Source organism: Vipera berus, assembly GCF_964194415.1.
Source record: "Vipera berus genome assembly, chromosome: 7".
NCBI classification, from domain to species: Eukaryota; Metazoa; Chordata; class Lepidosauria; order Squamata; family Viperidae; genus Vipera; species Vipera berus.
In genome coordinates this window covers 69,270,711-69,289,151 of record NC_138209.1, presented here as the reverse complement: position 1 = coordinate 69,289,151, position 18,441 = coordinate 69,270,711, and the positions used below count along the sequence as shown (strand labels likewise).

The 18,441-nt window shown below is 41.7% G+C and overlaps 1 protein-coding gene across 1 annotated transcript in view; it reads right to left on the bottom strand.

Annotated features, from left to right (window-relative positions):
- Positions 1-3,429: 3,429 nt before the first annotated feature.
- NFXL1 (nuclear transcription factor, X-box binding like 1) overlaps positions 3,430-18,441 on the bottom strand; it is a 50,640-nt gene continuing 35,628 nt past the window's right edge. The window contains exons 17-22 of the mRNA XM_081332984.1: positions 14,918-15,084; positions 13,798-13,867; positions 13,258-13,362; positions 10,557-10,643; positions 5,293-5,346; positions 3,430-4,360 (exon numbers count right to left, since the gene is read on the bottom strand). Coding sequence (XP_081189110.1) covers positions 4,187-4,360; positions 5,293-5,346; positions 10,557-10,643; positions 13,258-13,362; positions 13,798-13,867; positions 14,918-15,084 — 657 coding nt within the window. The 3' untranslated portion in view covers positions 3,430-4,186. The remainder of the gene's footprint in view (positions 4,361-5,292; positions 5,347-10,556; positions 10,644-13,257; positions 13,363-13,797; positions 13,868-14,917; positions 15,085-18,441) is intronic.

Genomic DNA, 18,441 nt, shown 5'->3' with positions numbered 1-18,441 from the left:
CCCCTTCCCCCGCCCCTTTAATCCCCACCACCACCAAAAGTTGCATCTCTCCAAATGTGAGTTTCTACCAATTGTGTTATGTAGATAGGGCAATGGAGCCTCTTGTTATTTTCTGATTAGCTGTGATTGCATCACACATGAACTACAAACCAGGATTTTAGCCTGGTGTGTTGTGGAAAGCCTCTTGCACATCAGGTTTATGGTTTGAGACATTTTTTTCAATCAGAACAGAGCTGGAAGGGAACTCAAATACTGGAATACCGCTATCATGTTCTTTTTTTTTTTTGTCTAGACTAGCCATAACCAAATCCTGCAACCGTTCTTAATATGTTTTTGTCTCCAGGCCCTTCATCATCTTAGTTGCTCTCCTTTGCACTTTTTCCCAAGTCTCAACATCTTTTTTGTAATATGGTGATCAAAACTGGATGCAGTAATTCCTCACTTGATTTTAGGTTGTTTATACAACCAAAGATTGTCTTCGCATTTTTGGTCGCTGCTGCACACTGCTGGCTCGTGTTTAAGTGATCATTCAGTTAATTAAATAAGCTGTGGTTTGGTTAACCATGCTTCAACTTGTTGGACAAAAGTTACTCTAAACCAGGGGTAGGCAACCTTGGCTCTTTTATAACTTGTGGACTTCCACTCCCAAAATTCCTGAGCCACCATGGCTCAGCTTGGAAACCTCTCCCTTTCCCCTCAGCATGGCTGGCTCAGGAATTCTGGGAGTTGAAGTCTGCGAGTCATAAAAGAGCCAAGGTTGCTTACCCCTGCCTTAGAAATATGGACTTCAACTCCCAGAATTCCTGAGCCACCATGGCTCAGCTTGGAAACCTCTCCCTGTCCCCTCAGCATGGCTGGCTCAGGAATTCTGGGAGTTGAAGTCCACAAGTCATAAAAGAGCCAGGGTTGCTTACCCTTACTCTAAACAAATAGGCCTGATTGATTGATGTTTTAGCCATTCTGGTCTGTGAATCATAATTTATGGCTCAGCATATTCCATAGATCCCATCTTGAATAATTCTCCAGCCATATTGCCCATCCTCCCTAATTTGTTAAATACATCCCTTATAACTACTAAACTCAGCAAAGCAGTTTATGCCCTTGTTTAAAACACACAGAGACATGCATGCAAGGCACCGATCATCTTTAGTCCTAAGGCTTTTCTAAATGATTGTCTGCGTGTTTTTCAATCTTAGCAATTATAAGATTCAACTCCCAGAATTCCCCAGCATTCTAAGGGCAAAATCCTTTGCCATCATCCTTTTGGAGAAACAATGTCCAGCTGTCTACTTTGCAGAAAACATGCAAACCCACTTTGGGATGATGTTTCCAGTTTAGGAAACTCCAAGTAGGAATCTGTCTCTTGAGCTTTCACATTTGGACGACTTCCTACCAGTAACACACACCGGATGAGAAACTTCCAGGAAACACTACATACATAAAGCTCTCAGAAGAAGCAGGCATGCAATTAGGTGTTTCTGAGTTGTCCACACAAAGTATAACCCACTGTTCTTCTGAAAGTTTATTGCTTGAGGCAGTAGACTACAAAAAAGGCTTCTCTGAAATCATCTTAGGCAACTCTTCCTTAGTTACTAGATCTTGTCATTCTTGGGGTTTTTCCATCTTAAAAGAGACCTTAATTGTTGATTTGGACTCACTTTCAGGAAATAGGAGAATCAAAGACCCGAGGTTTAAAAAAACCGGACTTTTTAACAAATAGTAAGCAACCCTAAAAACTTACTTTATCTTGAAACGATGGAAATGATTTTTAACTCTGCTTTTAAATTCTTCGGCTCCTGTTCTTAAAACTAAACACAGCCACAGTGAACTCTTATTTAACACCAGGATTACTTTATAAATAGCTTTGCTCAGATTTGGAGAGCTTTCTGGTATGTAGTTTGTTCCGTTACTAATTCATATTTTTTTGCAAAACCCTTCGGCAGCCCAGCTTTCATTCTTTTGTTAGGGCTTGACTCTTCAACTGCTACCATGTCAAGTCCCCAACTTTCAACCGTTCATTTAATGACCGTTCAGTCCCAACGGCACTGAGAAAAGTCGCTAATGACCATTTCTCACACTTATGACCGCGGCACCATCCCCAGGGTCATGCGATCAAAATTCGGACGCTTGGCAACGGACTCATATTTACGACGGTTGCAGTGTGGGCGATCACGTGATCGCCTTTTGCGACCTTCCGACAAGCAAAGTCAATGGGAAGCCGGATTCACTTAAAAGCCGTGTTGCTAACTTAACAACTGCAGTGCTCCACTCAATAACTGTGGCAAGAGAGGTCGTAAAATGGAGCAAACCTCTTGTTTAGCAACAGAAAGTTTGGGCTCAATTGTGGTCCTAAGTCAAGGACTATTTGCACAAGTTGTGTTTTTTTTTTCTTCAGTGTTGACGAGGTGTGGTTAGTTGGGTTCTCCTGCACATTTTATACTGCACAAATGTTTTTTCCCAAGGGCACAGAAATATAAACGAAGTAGGACCTGCTAGATCCAAGTGACTATATATATTCTCCTATGAGAGCACATGCTGGTAAGTCTGTCCCTTTATACACCCGAAAGTAAGGCCTACCCCGAAAATAAGCCCTAGCTTGATTTTGGGGGGTAGGCCTAATGACCCCTACCCCAAAAATAAAGCCTAGTTTTGGGGCGAGGCACACACTTAAAAATCAAGCTATGGGTGGGGTGATATAACTATCTTTATAGTTAAACAGTAAAAGCCGCCTAAGTTTTGTACCATGAATTTCGATTTCATGCAACTATGTCTCCACTTCCTCAAATAAATTACAATATTTGCAGACCATTTTTCTAATATATAATCTGAAAGTTATATGCATATATATATACCTATATAGCCACTTGCTGGGCCTAAATACTTTTCTAACGTGTAAATATTTCATTAATATTTGAAAATAACACCTCTAGGTAAGATGGGTAGCACAGAGGAATAATAATAATAATAATAATAATAATAATAATAATAATAATAATGATGATGATGATGATGATGATGATGATGATGATAAAAAGGGACATCGGAAGCTTCTTTCTATTTTTTAAATATATTCTTTTATAGTTCCACATTTTTTCTTTTCTTCTTTCGTTCTTCTTTTACTCTATTACATTGTGTAGTTTTTATGTTCTTCGTAAAACTTTTAATAGAATTTTTATGACAACCAAGCATCTGAATGGTTTGAAGAAGGGCTATTAATGGGCTAATGTTAATATACTGTAAATATGCATCAGGTTGTTTGAACGTTTAAAGAACTTTTTAACTGTTCACTTAGAACAATTTTAAGATATTATTATATGTTGCAGTAAGTCTTCTTAACATATTAACACATCTGAATCAGGTAAGTCCTTTGTACTGTATATGTGAGCATACATATATTGGTAAAATGAGTGCCAATTTATACACAAAACAGACAGAGATAATAATTTATTTAAACTACATTTTCATTATGAAAACAGTTTTTCAGAGGAGCAGATTTATTACCTTTAAATACTATGGTTTGGAAGTCTTTCAGCCGAAGACAGATAAATCTAAAGAAGAAGCCATGTACATATAGACTATTGTGGAAATCACAGTAGAAAAGTGTCTAATATGGAAAAAGCTGCTATTTGATTATATAATTAGCAAAAATGGATCTTAAGAGCACAGAATGCTTAAAGTAGGTTTTTAAAATAAACAACATCTGACAAAGTATAATTAGAATTCAGGTTTTCCTTTAAGGACCTATATTAATTAACTAAATGAAAAATAAAATTCTGAAATTTCATTTAGCTAGTTGCTAAACCACACACCTCTAGGACTGTGCAAGTGTACTAACCCAACTTTAATATATAAAATTTAAATCACCAAAGGGGTCATGCTTATGAACACTCTTCAAAATGACTAAGCACCGGCATCCCGCACAAATAACCTGAAGCAAAATGTCAGAGAAGCAATACGTGATTAATCTTACGCAAATGTTTTAAAGAACCTGACCTAACTGCCTAGGACTGAATATGATACAATTATCACAAGGTATTTTAAAGTGATTTTGAGGTAAAAAAACCGAAATAGGTTTTGTTTTATCGATAAACAGTGAAATTACTGGAAAATACCATTAATTTTCAATACAGAACACAGAATATTTTACCAACTCTTTACACAGAAGCATGCGGAAGTAATTAAGACTTCAGTTATTATATGCTAAGAACCAGGCAATCATTAAGACTATAATTCCACAGACTGGCAGCAAAACCACATTCTTATACTTTTGCCATAAAGGTTGTTCAACTTCAATCTCGTCCTTTTTTCTCTTATTCTTCCGACGTCCTTTTAATCTGTTTTCAAAAGCCTCCAGTTCTGCCTGCAGAAGAGAGAGAGAGAAAAAGACGAAATTAAATTAAATGAGGACCCAGATTGTTGGGGGCAATTAAGCTGACTTTGTAATGATGCCGGTTGGGGTGTGTGTGAAAGCCCTAATAAGCAGCCATATACATAGAATGAAGGCTACTGCTAAGCTTGTAAGCCGCCCTGAGTCTTCGGAGAAGGGCGGGATATAAATGGAATTAAAATAAATAAAATAAAATAAATGATAAAAATTTCTAACAATAGAGCTTACCATTTTTTCCCCCCCACATTTCTCAAAATAACACATTGTACGACACAGTGGCCCTGTGTAAATGGAATAATGCCACGGTCTGACTTGGTGATGCTCATTAAGGAAAGAAATGGGACTAATTGAGAGCACCAGACCATGGAAGAGTCCTTCTACTCAAGCATATGGTGGCACATACACACTTTGACCCTACTCATATACTGCAACTGGAAGTTCACTTGGAGTGAAACAAAAAGTCTAGAGCAGGCATGTCAAACTCATGACGTTGCATGACGTTATTGGAACTTTTTCCCCATTGCCGGCAATGGGGTGGGCGCGGTTTTGGCATGGTGCATCTGGCCCGCGGGCCGGCAGTTTGACATGCCTGGTCTAGAATATTTATATTCTTAGTAGTCTTGGAATAAGCAATATTTCAAGCTATTCTCCAAAGTGCCCAAAGGCAGGACAAGAAGCAAAGTCCACGAGTCATAAAAGAGCCCAGGTTGCCTACCCCTGATCTAGATTGACACAAGGAGCTAAGTGGGATCAACTGAGTAAGGGTGTACCACTGGTTGCTCAAACACAATAAATCCGCAGAATGAAGTTGGCTTGTTTAGAATTTCACAAGTTCACTTTAACCTGAAATACCCAGTTCAAGGCAAAACATATGAAAAGTTTATCCTATGCGATGGAAATAATACCTGTTGTCTTCGTTTCTCCTCTTCCATGGCAGCTCTAGCCTCTGCTTCCTTAATCTGCATAAATAAAATATAAAACTCACTGTGTCGCTTTTTGCGAAAATAGTTCTACATAGATTGTCTAACTGCAACATACTTTCATAGGACGTGACATTAGCTCACTAAGGCCGTGGTGGCGAACCTATGGCATGCGTGCCACAGGTGGCACGCAGAGCCCTCTGTGGGCACGCGCGCCGTCGCCCCAGCCCTAGACCTTCAGCTGGGTTTTATAAAACCTTTTCCTTTTAGACCTCCATCGCCGTGTGCAAAAAAAAAAAGGTCAATCAATCAATTTCAACTTCTCGCAGGGAAAAAAAAGATCTCGCAAAGTTGGAATTGATTGTATGAACTTTTTAGTCCCACCCAGTCTGCCATTCCCACCGCGGCCACGCTCACCCAATGGGCCACGCCCACCTGGCCCCCGATGACACATAAGTGGGTTTTGGGTTGCAGTTTGGGCACTCGGTCTCTAAAAGGTTCGCCATCACTGCACTAAGGTATAGCCCGAGAACTTTCGAAGCCACGCTACTCAACTTAACATTAAGAACAGTAAAATGTTGGTTTTAATTGTCAAACTGGAGGGGAAAGAGTGCATGCTATTCCTGATTGTCCATTCAACTGGAGAATATGTCACCCACAGCAGCATCAATCATACAAGTGACACAAACTGCACGATTTGCCATCATTTTACATCATTCATATAATGACATCAGTGCAAAAATTAGTTCAAATCAAGTAAGCACACTGGGGGGGAGGGGATTAGGAAAGCAGCATTGTGCTAATGTGGGAAAGTTTTGGGCCCTGCTCTACATGCTCCAGTGACAGATTTTATTTTCCTGGGCTCCAAGATCATCACAGATGGGGACTGCAGCCAAGAAATTAAAAGACGCTTGCTCCTGGGGAGGAAAGCCATGGCAAATCTAGACAGCACACTAAAAAGCAGAGACATCACCCTGTCAACAAAAGTGCGTATAGTCAAGGCTATGGTCTTCCCAATTGCAATGTATGGCTGTGAAAGTTGGACCATAAGAAAGGCTGAGCGCCAAAGAATTGAGGCCTTTGAACTATAGTGTTGGAGAAGACTCCTGCGAGTCCCTTGGACTACAAGGCGTTCAAACCGGTCAGTCCTAGAAGAGATCAACCCCGACTGCTCTTTAGAAGGCCAGATCCTGAAGTCGAAACTCAAATCCTTTGGCCACCTAATGAGAAGGAAGGACTCACTGGAGAAGAGCCTAATGCTGGGAAAGGTTGAGGGCAATAGAAGAAGGGGACGACAGAGAATGAGGTGGCTGGATGGAGTCACTGAAGCAGTAGGACTGAGCCTAAATGGACTCCAGAAGATGGTAGAGGACAGGAAGGCCTGGAGGAACGTTGTCCATGGGGTCGCGATGGGTCGGACACGACTTCGCAGCTAACAACAACAACAACTACATGCTCCATGACATCGCAGGCACCTCCGAAGTGTGTGGAGCCCGTACTGCTGAGTGCTGGTATGTGTGGAAATTTCTGCCTGCATCTTTTTGCATGTGATCTAAGCATATACTCTTCCCACAAATAGCAGAAGACCAGGTTTTTGAGCATTTATATCTGGAGTTCGGGAAGTGGATTGACCTGGTTGGGCTGGTCCAGTTTACCTGCTGAATCAGAAGCAGCTTCAAACACAGTCTGATCTCCTCCCAGTTAGCGTGGGGGAGAAAAAAACCCCACCTGCCCAAATGACTGTGCATCCATGCATCCATCCAAGGCAAATTAGGCAAAACTTGGTTTAATAATGGGGGGGGGGGAAGAAAGGGGGAAATGGGTACATTACATTCAGGCTATGTAGAATATTCCAGCCTCACATCCAAATGGTGTTCTTCAAAAGGCAACTGGGCTTTCTTGGGTTTTTCCTTTGAAAATGTTTCGCTTCTCAGCCAAGAAGCTTCTTCAGTTTTAACTGACTGGTGGGGAATGGAAGGATTTATAATTCTTTGCACTCATCGGGTCGTTAGGTATCTTGGGAGGCGTTGAGACCACTTTGGAGGGGTGGGGGTGGGCTTTATCTGTATCCACAGAGTTACCTGAGGTGTGGCACCTTTGTGGGACTGCTGAAAGGACAGCATTGTACATGAATGAATGAACGAACCTTTATTGTCAAAGTACAAACCAGGTATACACTGAGATTGGCTGAGCCTCCCTTCGTGCCCCCACCCCCAACTCACACTGACAACAAACCCTCCATCTTATTACACCATGTGAGCTAATTGCGCAACACACCGGCCTCGCAAGTCAATCATGCATAAAGTTTATAAAATTATTTCCCGTTCAGGAGCCTAAAGGCCCATGGATAAAAGCTGTTCTTCAGCCTGTTGGTACGGCTGGCTATACTCCTGTATCTCCTACCCGATGGTAGGAGAGTAAAGAGATACCAACCAGGGTGTGAGTCATCCCTGAGAATTTTCCTCCCTCTTTCAAGGCAGCGGGCCCTGGTGATGTCATCCAGTGGTGTCAGGGGACAGCCCACAATGTCTTGTGCTGTGCTCACCACCCTCTGTAATGCCTTCCTATCCATGGCAGTCAGACCAGCATACCAAACCACAATACCATACGAGAGGACGCTCTCTATAGTAGACTGGTAAAAGAGGGTCATCAGTCGTTGTTCTACTCTGTTCTTCTGCAAGACCCTGAGGAAATAGAGTCTCTGTTGGGCCTTTCTGGCCACCTGGGTTGTATTGACTTTCCAGGTAAGATCTTCACAGAGGTAGACTCCCAGGAATTGAAATAGAAGATAGCTGGTGGTGTCATATTCTTCTCCCTTTTGTTGAGGGAAAAATTGTGTTCAGTTCTAACGAAGATGGCCTCCTTAACTCCTCTTTCAAATCAGTGGTCCCCTCTGCCCAGAATGTGGACTTTGCTCTCTTCAACAGAGCGGCCCTGGTTTTTCAGATGCAGCTGGAGTGCTGAATCCTATTCCTAATGAGTTTGTTCCCCTGTGTTGTGAAGTGGTTGTTCTGTTTCCCCAAAATACAGGTCTGCACGCGCTTTGCTACACGGCACTGCATATATACCAAATTGCTCTTTTGGGGTGTTTTGTCTGCTTCTGCCTTAATACATCCCTGCGTTTAAAAAGCATCCAGGTATGTTGCATTGGTTGAAAAAAACCCCAGAGCTTTTCAGATATCCCTGCAGCACACGGAATGACGTTGCTGTTTGTTGCCCTTTCTTTGCCTGTTACAAAGCAGCTCCCGGTGGAACTTTTTGTGGATTTGACGAAGACCCAGTTACTGTAAGATGGCCACAAGTTCCAAGGGCTTCCTTGATGCTTTCAAACAAAAACCAAGATCGTACCTTTGTCTTCTGGGAAAAGCATCTTTGGGACAACCGTGGCCTGGATGACTTAAGAATCTCCACGGATATTCCAGCCTCAGCCACATACGTGAGATGATCCCAGACTGTCGGCACCATCCCCTTCCGAGGGTGACCCTCAGGGCATGAAACACTTAAATTGTGGCTCTTAGTCACCAAAAAAAACCTTCTTGTCTCTGCTTTTAAGTTCTGATTTTGCCCAGATGCCAGTTTCCCCACCGTGAACAATAGGATCATGCTTGCCTCAAACATGATTTCTACTGTATGGCATATCCATTACAGATTTCAAACAAATTGCATGACAGTGGGCTGTGCAAACAGACTGTGTGTCATGCATGTGGGGGGGGAGTAGTAGTAGTAGTTGTAGTAGTAGTCAGGTCTCTTCCCTCAAGGCAGTCAAGCTGATTGTCAGGGGCAGGAGGGATGCAAGAAATTAATTAAAAAGGTCTTTTCCTAAAGTGAACCGGTCAAGTTTATAAAGCAGCCAAATAGTTGACAAATGATGTATGCAGCTGCTGGGGATGATGGACTACGATTCCTGATGTGGACAAATAGCGGAACTAAGGTTATGGCCCCCAGATCGCTCCACTGCTCTCAAATGCAGAGATCTGCTCACAGATCTGAGGGCAAATATATTCGTTTCTGTATCTAGTACTCCCATTCTTACATTAAGAGTTTTTTTCAGCGTAACTTTAGTTCCCATTACAATGGCTGAAATCATTCAAAATGAAAGGGTACAGAGGCCTGATTCACGCTTGTCACATGTTGGTTGTTAAATGTAAAGGATTTATTTCATTCATTCGTTTATTATTTTCTAAATAACTCAAGGTGGTGAATGCATCTAATATTCCTTCTTCCTCCTATTCTCCCCACAAGAACGACCCTGAGGGATAGGTTAGCTTTCATGCCTAAGGTGGGACCAGAATTCACAGTCTCCTGGCTTCCAGCCTGATGCCATATCCACTAGACCAGGGGTAGGCAACCTCGGCTCTTTTATGACTCATGGACTTCAACTCCCAGAATTCCTGAGTCAGCTATGCTGACTCAGGAATTCTGGGAGTTGAAGTCCATGAGTCATAAGAGAGCCGAGGTTGCCTACCCCTGCACTAGACCAAACTATTATTCTGCATCACCCTCTTATAACTGAAATTACATGCACAAAATGGATTGTGTACATACTCAATTGTCAAATGATAAAAAGCACAGAGCCAAGCACACACATAAACTAACTGACAGTTTTGAAATGACAATGGATACGCTCAGTAAATTATTACACACAAAATATAATAGACCAGACAGCGCAGGATAGCAGTTCAGAGTGAGCAGTGCATTTCCCCGTAAATGAAAATGTACACCTTCTATAAAAGACTCAAGAAACCCCCCAACATAAAGGAAATTATAGACAAACTAGAGCAGGGGGGTCTTCAAACTTGGCCCTTTTGTGACTGGTGGACTTCAACTCCCAGAATTCCTCAGCCAGGCACGCTGGCTGAGGAATTCTGGGAGTTGAAGTCCACCAGTCATAAAAGGCCCACGTTTGAAGGCCCCTGAACTAGAGGAATAAATGAGAGTTAAAATCACTGCAGCCTAAAATGTGTCCTGCCACATAGCATTGAAGAGCAAGACAATGGAATGTGGGTTATGATACATTATACCAAGGCAGACAACCCTAACCCACCTTACAATATTTCATCTAATTCTGCATTGTTCTTGGCTCAGCTCTGTTTCAGACAGAGGTTTATTTGCACTACATACAAACGAACTAAATTTAACATGCAATTGCTGTTTAATTGGCCTACCCAACAATCTTGGTAAGTAAACTTCCACACAGTTTCATCGCTCAAAATAGCAATAATATATTGTAACCGCAAAGGGCAAGTTACCTCAGAAGCTTTCCGTTTCATTTCTTTGCATACCGCATCACATTCTAAGAAACACTGGCCTTCGCGAACTTCATTGCACAGAAGTTCCTAGGAGAACAAGTTGAATTTTTTTAAAACAAATCCTTACTTTCCCCCCTAAAATGTTCTGTATATATATTATAAACTTATTTGCTACAAAGAATGTCCCAATTAAACTATTTTATTCTCCCAACAAACAAAAGTACACTTATAACTATTTCTTTATATTTCATATTTCTAAACTGCCCATCTCCGTTAAAGAGGGGCTCTAAGTTGCTCCAAATTATTTGATTAAGATGAGCAGTCATATGCAAGGAAGGGAGGGAGGGAGGGAGGGAGGAAGGGAAGGAAGGGAAGGAAGGGAGGGAGGGAGGGAGGGAAGGAAGGAAGGAAGGAAGGAAGGAAGGAAGGAAGGAAGGAAGGAAGGAAGGAAGGAAGGAAGGAAGGAAGGAAGGAAGGGATTCTATTGCACTCATCTGCTAGCTGGATGAATGCCACAATTCCCCTACTTCGTACCTCCCATATCTTTCCAAAGTGGGTGTCAGAATCCATTTATATCACATTCATAAATGTATGTTTAAAACATTACACCCCCCCCATGGATTCTGCCATCTCCCGAGGAAGGAGGAGCGCATGTGGATTCAGCCTGCCTTAGGTTATTTCAAAGAACAAGGGAAATCTTTTGAACTGGGGGGAACAAAAGGGAGGATTAGAGAAGAAGGCGTCTGGCCTGTGTCTTCATTTAATTCTGTAGAGGAAGAAGGCAATAACCATAAAGATTCGAAGTTCCTTTTTTCCCACGAAAGGGATGACATGAAGTAAAATGATGGGGGCTGACCAAATGGGGTTGAGGGAAGGGGGGTTGAACCGGGAACCCTTTATAAAGTTTCAATTTGTAAAACAATACTAAGTTCCTGTCTTGTATTTCCACAACCAAGTATGTCCTAGTAAAAATTCCTTTTGGACTAGAACTGACTCCAAGAGTTTTTGTTTTCCTAAGACATGGATTGGGGTGGGTCCTGACAGTGGGGAGATTTGGGAAGGAAGAGAAGACAGAATAAAGGGAGTTGAAGATCTACCCACCCATCTGCCAGATCATCAGATAATGTACGACAAATGTCTTGTAAGTGGAATCCACAAATGTAAGATAGAACTAATAATAAACATACAGGGAATCGGTTGGGGGAAAATATTAAAGGTATCTCCCAGGCACTAAAAGGCCTAACCAGCATTCTTCTTACAAGAAGAGAATGGCAACCAAAGTTAGTCCAGAACTGTGTGCAGTGCACAACAAAAAGTCACACAGCAGGATTTGTAAAAAAAAAAAAAGGCAAGGTAGTAGCTGCAATCAAAGCTCTTGCCTGTTTTGTGTGCAATGTTAATATTTTTCAATGTTAATTAAGGTAGAAAGATCACTTTCTTAATTCTATTTCAGGAATTGTCTATTAAAGATTGTTTGCCATACTAATTGCTGAAAAATTCTGTCTTTCTTTCTCTATCTGGTTAGCATGTCATCACCAATCTAAAACATCACATCCAGCCGTAAGCAAGTGATTAAATGAAATAATTACCCATTTTTTTCAGTTCATTAATTATGCCATAAATATCACAGGTCCATTGTCACTATTACAACTGCATCTATAATATGTTATCTAAGTCTTGTACAAAGCAACCCAAAAAATAAATAAATAAATACAAAGAGCTGAAAGGAAGGAGTTTGAAGAATTCTTTCTAACTAAGGATGACTTCAAGAAAGAAAAAATGAAAAAACGCACATAAGTTTAAAAAAAAATACCACACTAAAACTTATCTTGTAATTTGCACTTAAATGTGTATACACCCAGAGTTGGGTGGCATATACATTTAATAAAATATTGTTGTTGTTAATTGTTAATTAATAATACTTTTGTATTATTATTACAGACCTAAAAATATAGTACTTTATACCATTTAATTTATACAATGTATATTTCTTTGTTATTTTATGCTTTTGTTATCTTTAATATAGCTTTATTATAAATTAGAGTTAAGCTTAACAACCAAAACTAAAAATACAATAAAAATATTCACATTAATTATTATAATGATCCTTTTTCTTTAAAAAAAGGAAAAGCAGTATACAGGTAGTGATTGATTTACAACAATTCATTTAGTAATGGTTCAAAGTTACAACGACACTGGAAAAAGTGACTTACGACCTTTTTTCACAGTTACGGCTGTTGTAGCATCCCCATGGTCACACGATCAAAATTCAGACACTTGGCAGCTGATTCATATTTATGACAGTGGCAGTGTCCTGGGGTCATGTGATCCCCTTTTGCAACCTTTTGACAAGCAGTCAATGGGGAAGCCAGATTCACTTAACAACGGTGTGGCTAACTTAACAACTGCAATGATTCACTTAACAGCTGTTGCAAAAAAAAGGTCATAAAAAGGGACAGAACTCACTGAACAAATGTCTCGCTTAGCAAAAAGAAATTTTGGGCTCAATTGTGGTTGTAAGTTGAGGACTACCTGTAGTAAATCCTAAGCCGACTTCTCCTCATGGAACAAGGTTTCCCTGTGAGACCTCCTAAAATGGCTCCAGAAAGTCCCTCAGTGGTAAATCACATTTCACGAATAAAATCATACAAAATACAACCACCCTGTTTAGGATACAGTTGATCGCATCAATATAGCTTACCTTTTTGAGTCTCTTACAAGGGCAACGGATCTTAACCTTCTGATTACAATTCTGACAACACTCCCCTAGGTGACATATCTCTTTACATCGATGACCGCAAGGCAGCTGTAAAGTCCGAGAGAAATATATGTGTCTGGCACGAAACATAAATGCTCTGTTTTGCTTCCTTGCATTTGTTGGTTATACGGTGTACTTAAAATTCCTTGACCTTTGAGCCAAGGATGCTAAGAAATTTTCTACACAATTCATTTTAATGCAAAAAGTCTTTCCAGGCGAATACCAAAGTAACAATGTAGATTCACCCACGGAGTCACCAGATGTTAAACATTCCTTCAGAATTCACTATTCAAATCAACCCACTGACTCTTCTTCCCCATCAGCTTTTAGAATTAAAGTCACTGGATGCATTTGTCATTGGGCATACATGGCTTAGGGGCACTTCGGATGACTTTTGAAGTCTGCCATGACGCTACTTAATCAATTTCCAATGCTACATCACTGCCATCAAAAGATTCAAATGCTTTTTCTTTTAGTATTTACCTCTCTGGGGCACTGGTTTTTGCATGAACACAGCTCTTCTTTTTCTTCTGCATCGGCATTAGTGATTTTTCTGAAGAAATATAAACCAATGGTCATTCATTAAAAAAAGAGAGATAAAATAAACAGCAAGTCAAGTCATTATCTTATTTTCTATCAACATATCAATGCTGAGCTGAGAAAACAGATGTAAAACAGGTGAGGATTAAAAAAAAAGGAGATTGATTTTGAACAATCAAATAAATCCGATGTAATATCGGATTCAGTGATACATCTCATGAGAATAAAATGAAGAAATTCTATAAGGCAACCCGCGAAATGCCCTCTGTATCTCAGAGACTTTTGGTAAAAATGCTTTGATTCCATCTAGCCTGATAATTAGGATAAATTGACCGCTAACCCTGCGTGCCCAAAAAGCTAGATGAGCCAGACAGTACAAAGTTCTAGTACGGGGGTCCCCAACCCCTGGTCCATGGACCAATACCGGGCCACGGCAGGCCAGCAACCGGTCCACACAAACAAAGCCCCATCCGCGGGATGCAGGCAGCACACAAAACCACGCCCCCTCCGGTCCGTGGAAAAACCTCTCTCCACGTAACCCTGGTGCTCAACAGGTTGAGGACCTCTGTTCTAGTTCAGTAAAACAACAGTTTGTTTTACTCCTACTAGTATATCAGTTTGAATCAAGTCTGAAGGAAAACCCTGGAAATTGGTACCTCCATCTACCATTCCAAACAGCGGCCCCCCAAAGAAACAATAAAACCAATTCTTTTTTTTATTCTTCTTCCTTCCTTCTCCCCCTCCTCCTCCTCTTTCCTTCCTTCTCCTTCTCCATCCTCCTCCTCATTTAAAGCTGCCCGTTCTACGGGACTCTGGGCAGCCTACAAATAGAATATGATTCAAACATAAACAACCAAGATAGTTGGAACTAACCACAACTATTAAAATATCCCCTGGTGCAGTTGCCTTCCACCAGATGGTTCTGACTGTTTATTCAGAAAGAGAAGGAGAAAAAGGAGGTGGGTGAAGCGACATCTCAAGCACAGCAGTGTAAAAACTAAATAAACATAGCTTCAGTACCAAAAGGTGAAACAAGACAAACCAGGATCCTTTGATTACGTACATGCATTCAATGTACAGGCTTGTCAGTTTGCAGTGACATTTTATTCGGATCATTTGGGCACACGGCGGGCATTCTCCAGGGTGGCATGGCAGAGGGCACGCATGAGAACACCCTGGCGGTCGTGGCTTGGAACATCCTTCTTCACACTGAGAACATTCCGGACCTGCCTAGTAAGACAGCAAAGCATGATTTATAATTTATTTGCTTTTTGGGACAATCTTGTTCATTTAAACGTATGTAAAGAAGCTTGAGGGACGCGGTGGCTCAGTGGGTTAGGACGCTGAGCTTGTTGATCAGAAGGTCGGCAGTTTGGTGGGTCGAATCCCAAGTGCCGCGTAACAGAGTGAGCGCCTGTTACGCGTCCCAGCTTCTGCCAACCTAGCAGTTCGAAAGCACGTAAAAATGCAAGTAGAAAAATAGGGACCACTACGGTGGGAAGGTAACTGCTCCGTGCGCCTTTGGCGTCTAGTCATGCCGGCCACATGACTACGGAGACGTCCTCGGACAAGCGCTGGCTCTTCGGCTTTGAAACGGAGATGAGCACCAGCCCCTAGAGTTGGAAACGACTAGCACGCATGTGCGGGGGAACCTTTACCTTTACCTTTTAAAGAAGCTTGGCTCTTTTGGCAAGTGACAAAATGTTAATTATATTGGCCTGAAACCTTAAAAAAAAGAAAAGAAAAATACATATGCAGAAGCCATGTGGACTTTTGTTCTTCCTGCACCTGAAAGTCACTCCTAAAAAAGGATGGGTAGGGGAGGCCTATGTGCAACCTAAATGAATCTGCAGTTTGACGAAAGATTCAGCTTGCTGAGTAGAGAAAGAATGTTTTCTGTTTGCTTTTTTCCCCCCCTACATTAAGCGATCACCTTGGTGTAAAAAGGGTACCCCAGGGTAACAAGGGAGAGGGCCAAAGCACTGCTTTCAGCAAGGGATAACATCTTTTAGGTTCGCACCTAAACAGAGCTAGTCCGCGTTCAAACATTCAAAGAGATAATTAAACTAAGAGCTGGCAAACACGGGAGCCAGAGCAAAGTGGTTAATGGCACCAATGTTAATCTCAGAAAAAAGTTAAATGAGCGAACTGGTTGTCTGATTCTAACTGTGGCATTTCAGCACAAAGCCAATGCATTTGCACTGCTTTTTTACCCCTACTGAGCAAAGGTTGATTTGAGTCGTGAAGTTACTATTGAAACAATACTGAAAAGGAAAAAACGTCCACATGAACCTGCTATTTGCAATGTCTTCTGTTTTACACTACGATAGCATAAGGAACCATTACTACCGGCTGCCCGAGAGACAGCCCTGCCACCCAGCCAGCAGCCCAGGGCTCAGAGAGTCCAGGATGGGCATTGAGGCAGTGGGAGGCCAGTTCAATGGTGGTGGCCCAGTGCAGACAGAGGCCAGCTAAGCAATGGCAGCATGGATGTCAGAGCCTACTTCAAGCCCACATCTTAAGAAAGCAGAACTCTTGGGAACAGTTTCTTCCCAGCAGGAACCTTTATTAAGAATAGGAGATAGCAGGCATAATAGACAGGATCTGAGGGATTCCCTTGCAGAATTGGCAGCGAAGCTTTGTACACATCTCATGGCAATGGCCGGGCAACCGAAGGGCAAGAAGGCAGGGAGGAAAGGGATATAGGTACACAACACTTCAAGACAGGGAGCAAAGGGATAAGTTTTCAAGGCAGAAAGTAGAGGGCTAAGAGCTAAGCACTTCCTAAAAAGCAGCCAGAGATTTCCTGCAAAAAAGTAGGTGTCTTGTAAATCTCAGAATATTTTGTTTGGGGAGAAAGTAGCCCTTCCCTTTGTTACGCTGAAGAGAGAGCAAGAGAGAGCGGGGAGACAAATCACAGCAACTCCGTGTTTATTATCTCTTCTTTTGTATCATGTCGGCTGTACTCTTTCACTTTCACTTTTCAATAGCACGTGTGCCAACAGAGAGGGCTCTGCATGCCACCTGTGGCACGCGTGCCATAGGTTTGCCACCACAGGTCTAGATAGAAGCAATTTGAGCTATTCTGAGACTCAACCTACAAAACGAGAAACTTTATCCTAAGCAACCGAACGTATTAAGGAACAAACAACTAGAAGAGGTGAAACGTACATAACCTTTAGAGATTGACCAATGGAAACCAGTCACTCATAGAAGAAAAAAACAACCCAAAGCAATGCCCTTACTGTCTAGTTCAGCTCCACTAGTGCTGAGCAATCAGTTTCATAGCCTCCCCGTGGAAGAAAGCATGAAGACACCTGGAAAAAGGACATCATCAAGTGTCCCTGGGATAGAAGGAAAGTAGCTCAGATTCTCCCAAGGAAAAAAAGGCAAGTGTTGGTGATAGGAGACTCAATTCTGAGAGGTACAGAATCAGCTGTATCTAGATCGGACAATCTAGGGAGGTATGTTGTCTCCCTGGAGCAAAAATCAAAGATGTGGCTGAGAACCTTACTAAAATAAGCTCACAGATTACTATCCCTTTCCCCTCATTCATGTGGGGATGAACGACACGACAATGAACCTAAAAACAATATCAAGAGATTATGAGCAGCTCGGCAAGAAAGTTAAGGAGTTAGGAGCACAAGTGATGTTTTCATCTGCACTTCCAATAAAAGATCAACATCCAGTGAGGGAACAAAGGATTTTAGAACTGAACCATTGGCTCAAGGGTTGGTTCCGCCAAGGGAACCTTGGATTCCTAAATCACAGTCTACATTTCCTACAAGAGCTTCTAGCAAGGGATGGGCTGCAACTCACAAGAACTGGGAAGAATGTATTTGGAAAGCAAACGGCTCAGCTTATCCAAAGGGCTTTAAACTAAAACGGAGGGGGGAAGATGATCAATCTTTAGGATTTTTAGGTCCTAATCCAAAGCATACACCCCAAGACAACCAATCAAATAAAGAGGTAGAAAGTGATGGGAAGGAAGAAAAACTCAGGTACAATCTAGAACAAGGATCCCCAATCTGTGGGCCAAGGTCCACTACTGGTCCGTGGCCTATTCACAACCAGGCTGTCAAGTTTCCGACATATGGGCTTTTCAAGTGACTCTGAGGCATTGTTTACCTTAAAAGTCCTTTATTAGCCTAATACACCGGCAAATGCTTGCTTGAAAAAAGCTGGAATCTGAAATCTCTGCCCCCTTGCACAATATATTAAAACACAATTCTCCACCTTTCTAATTTTGTCATTAATCATATTCTCCAATTAATTTAAAGAATCAGTTTCCCTTCCGTTAGAAAACCAGCCAAGCTCTTATCTTCTTTAATTTCAGATGGCCTTGAGGAACAATCCTCCTCTTCCCCCATCCCAACCTTAATCCAATCTCTTAAAGCAATACACAAGTTTAACATATGAAATAGCTACTTCTTCATCTCTTGTCAAGCAATAACATTCGATGTTAGCAGCATTGACACAGGCTGTGTGAGTGGCTGGCTGGTGTGTGCATATGCATGTGTGCACACAGCCCCACTCACACAAATGTTGCGGATGCTCGGGGTCTCACTCGTGCAAGCGTTCTGGGTG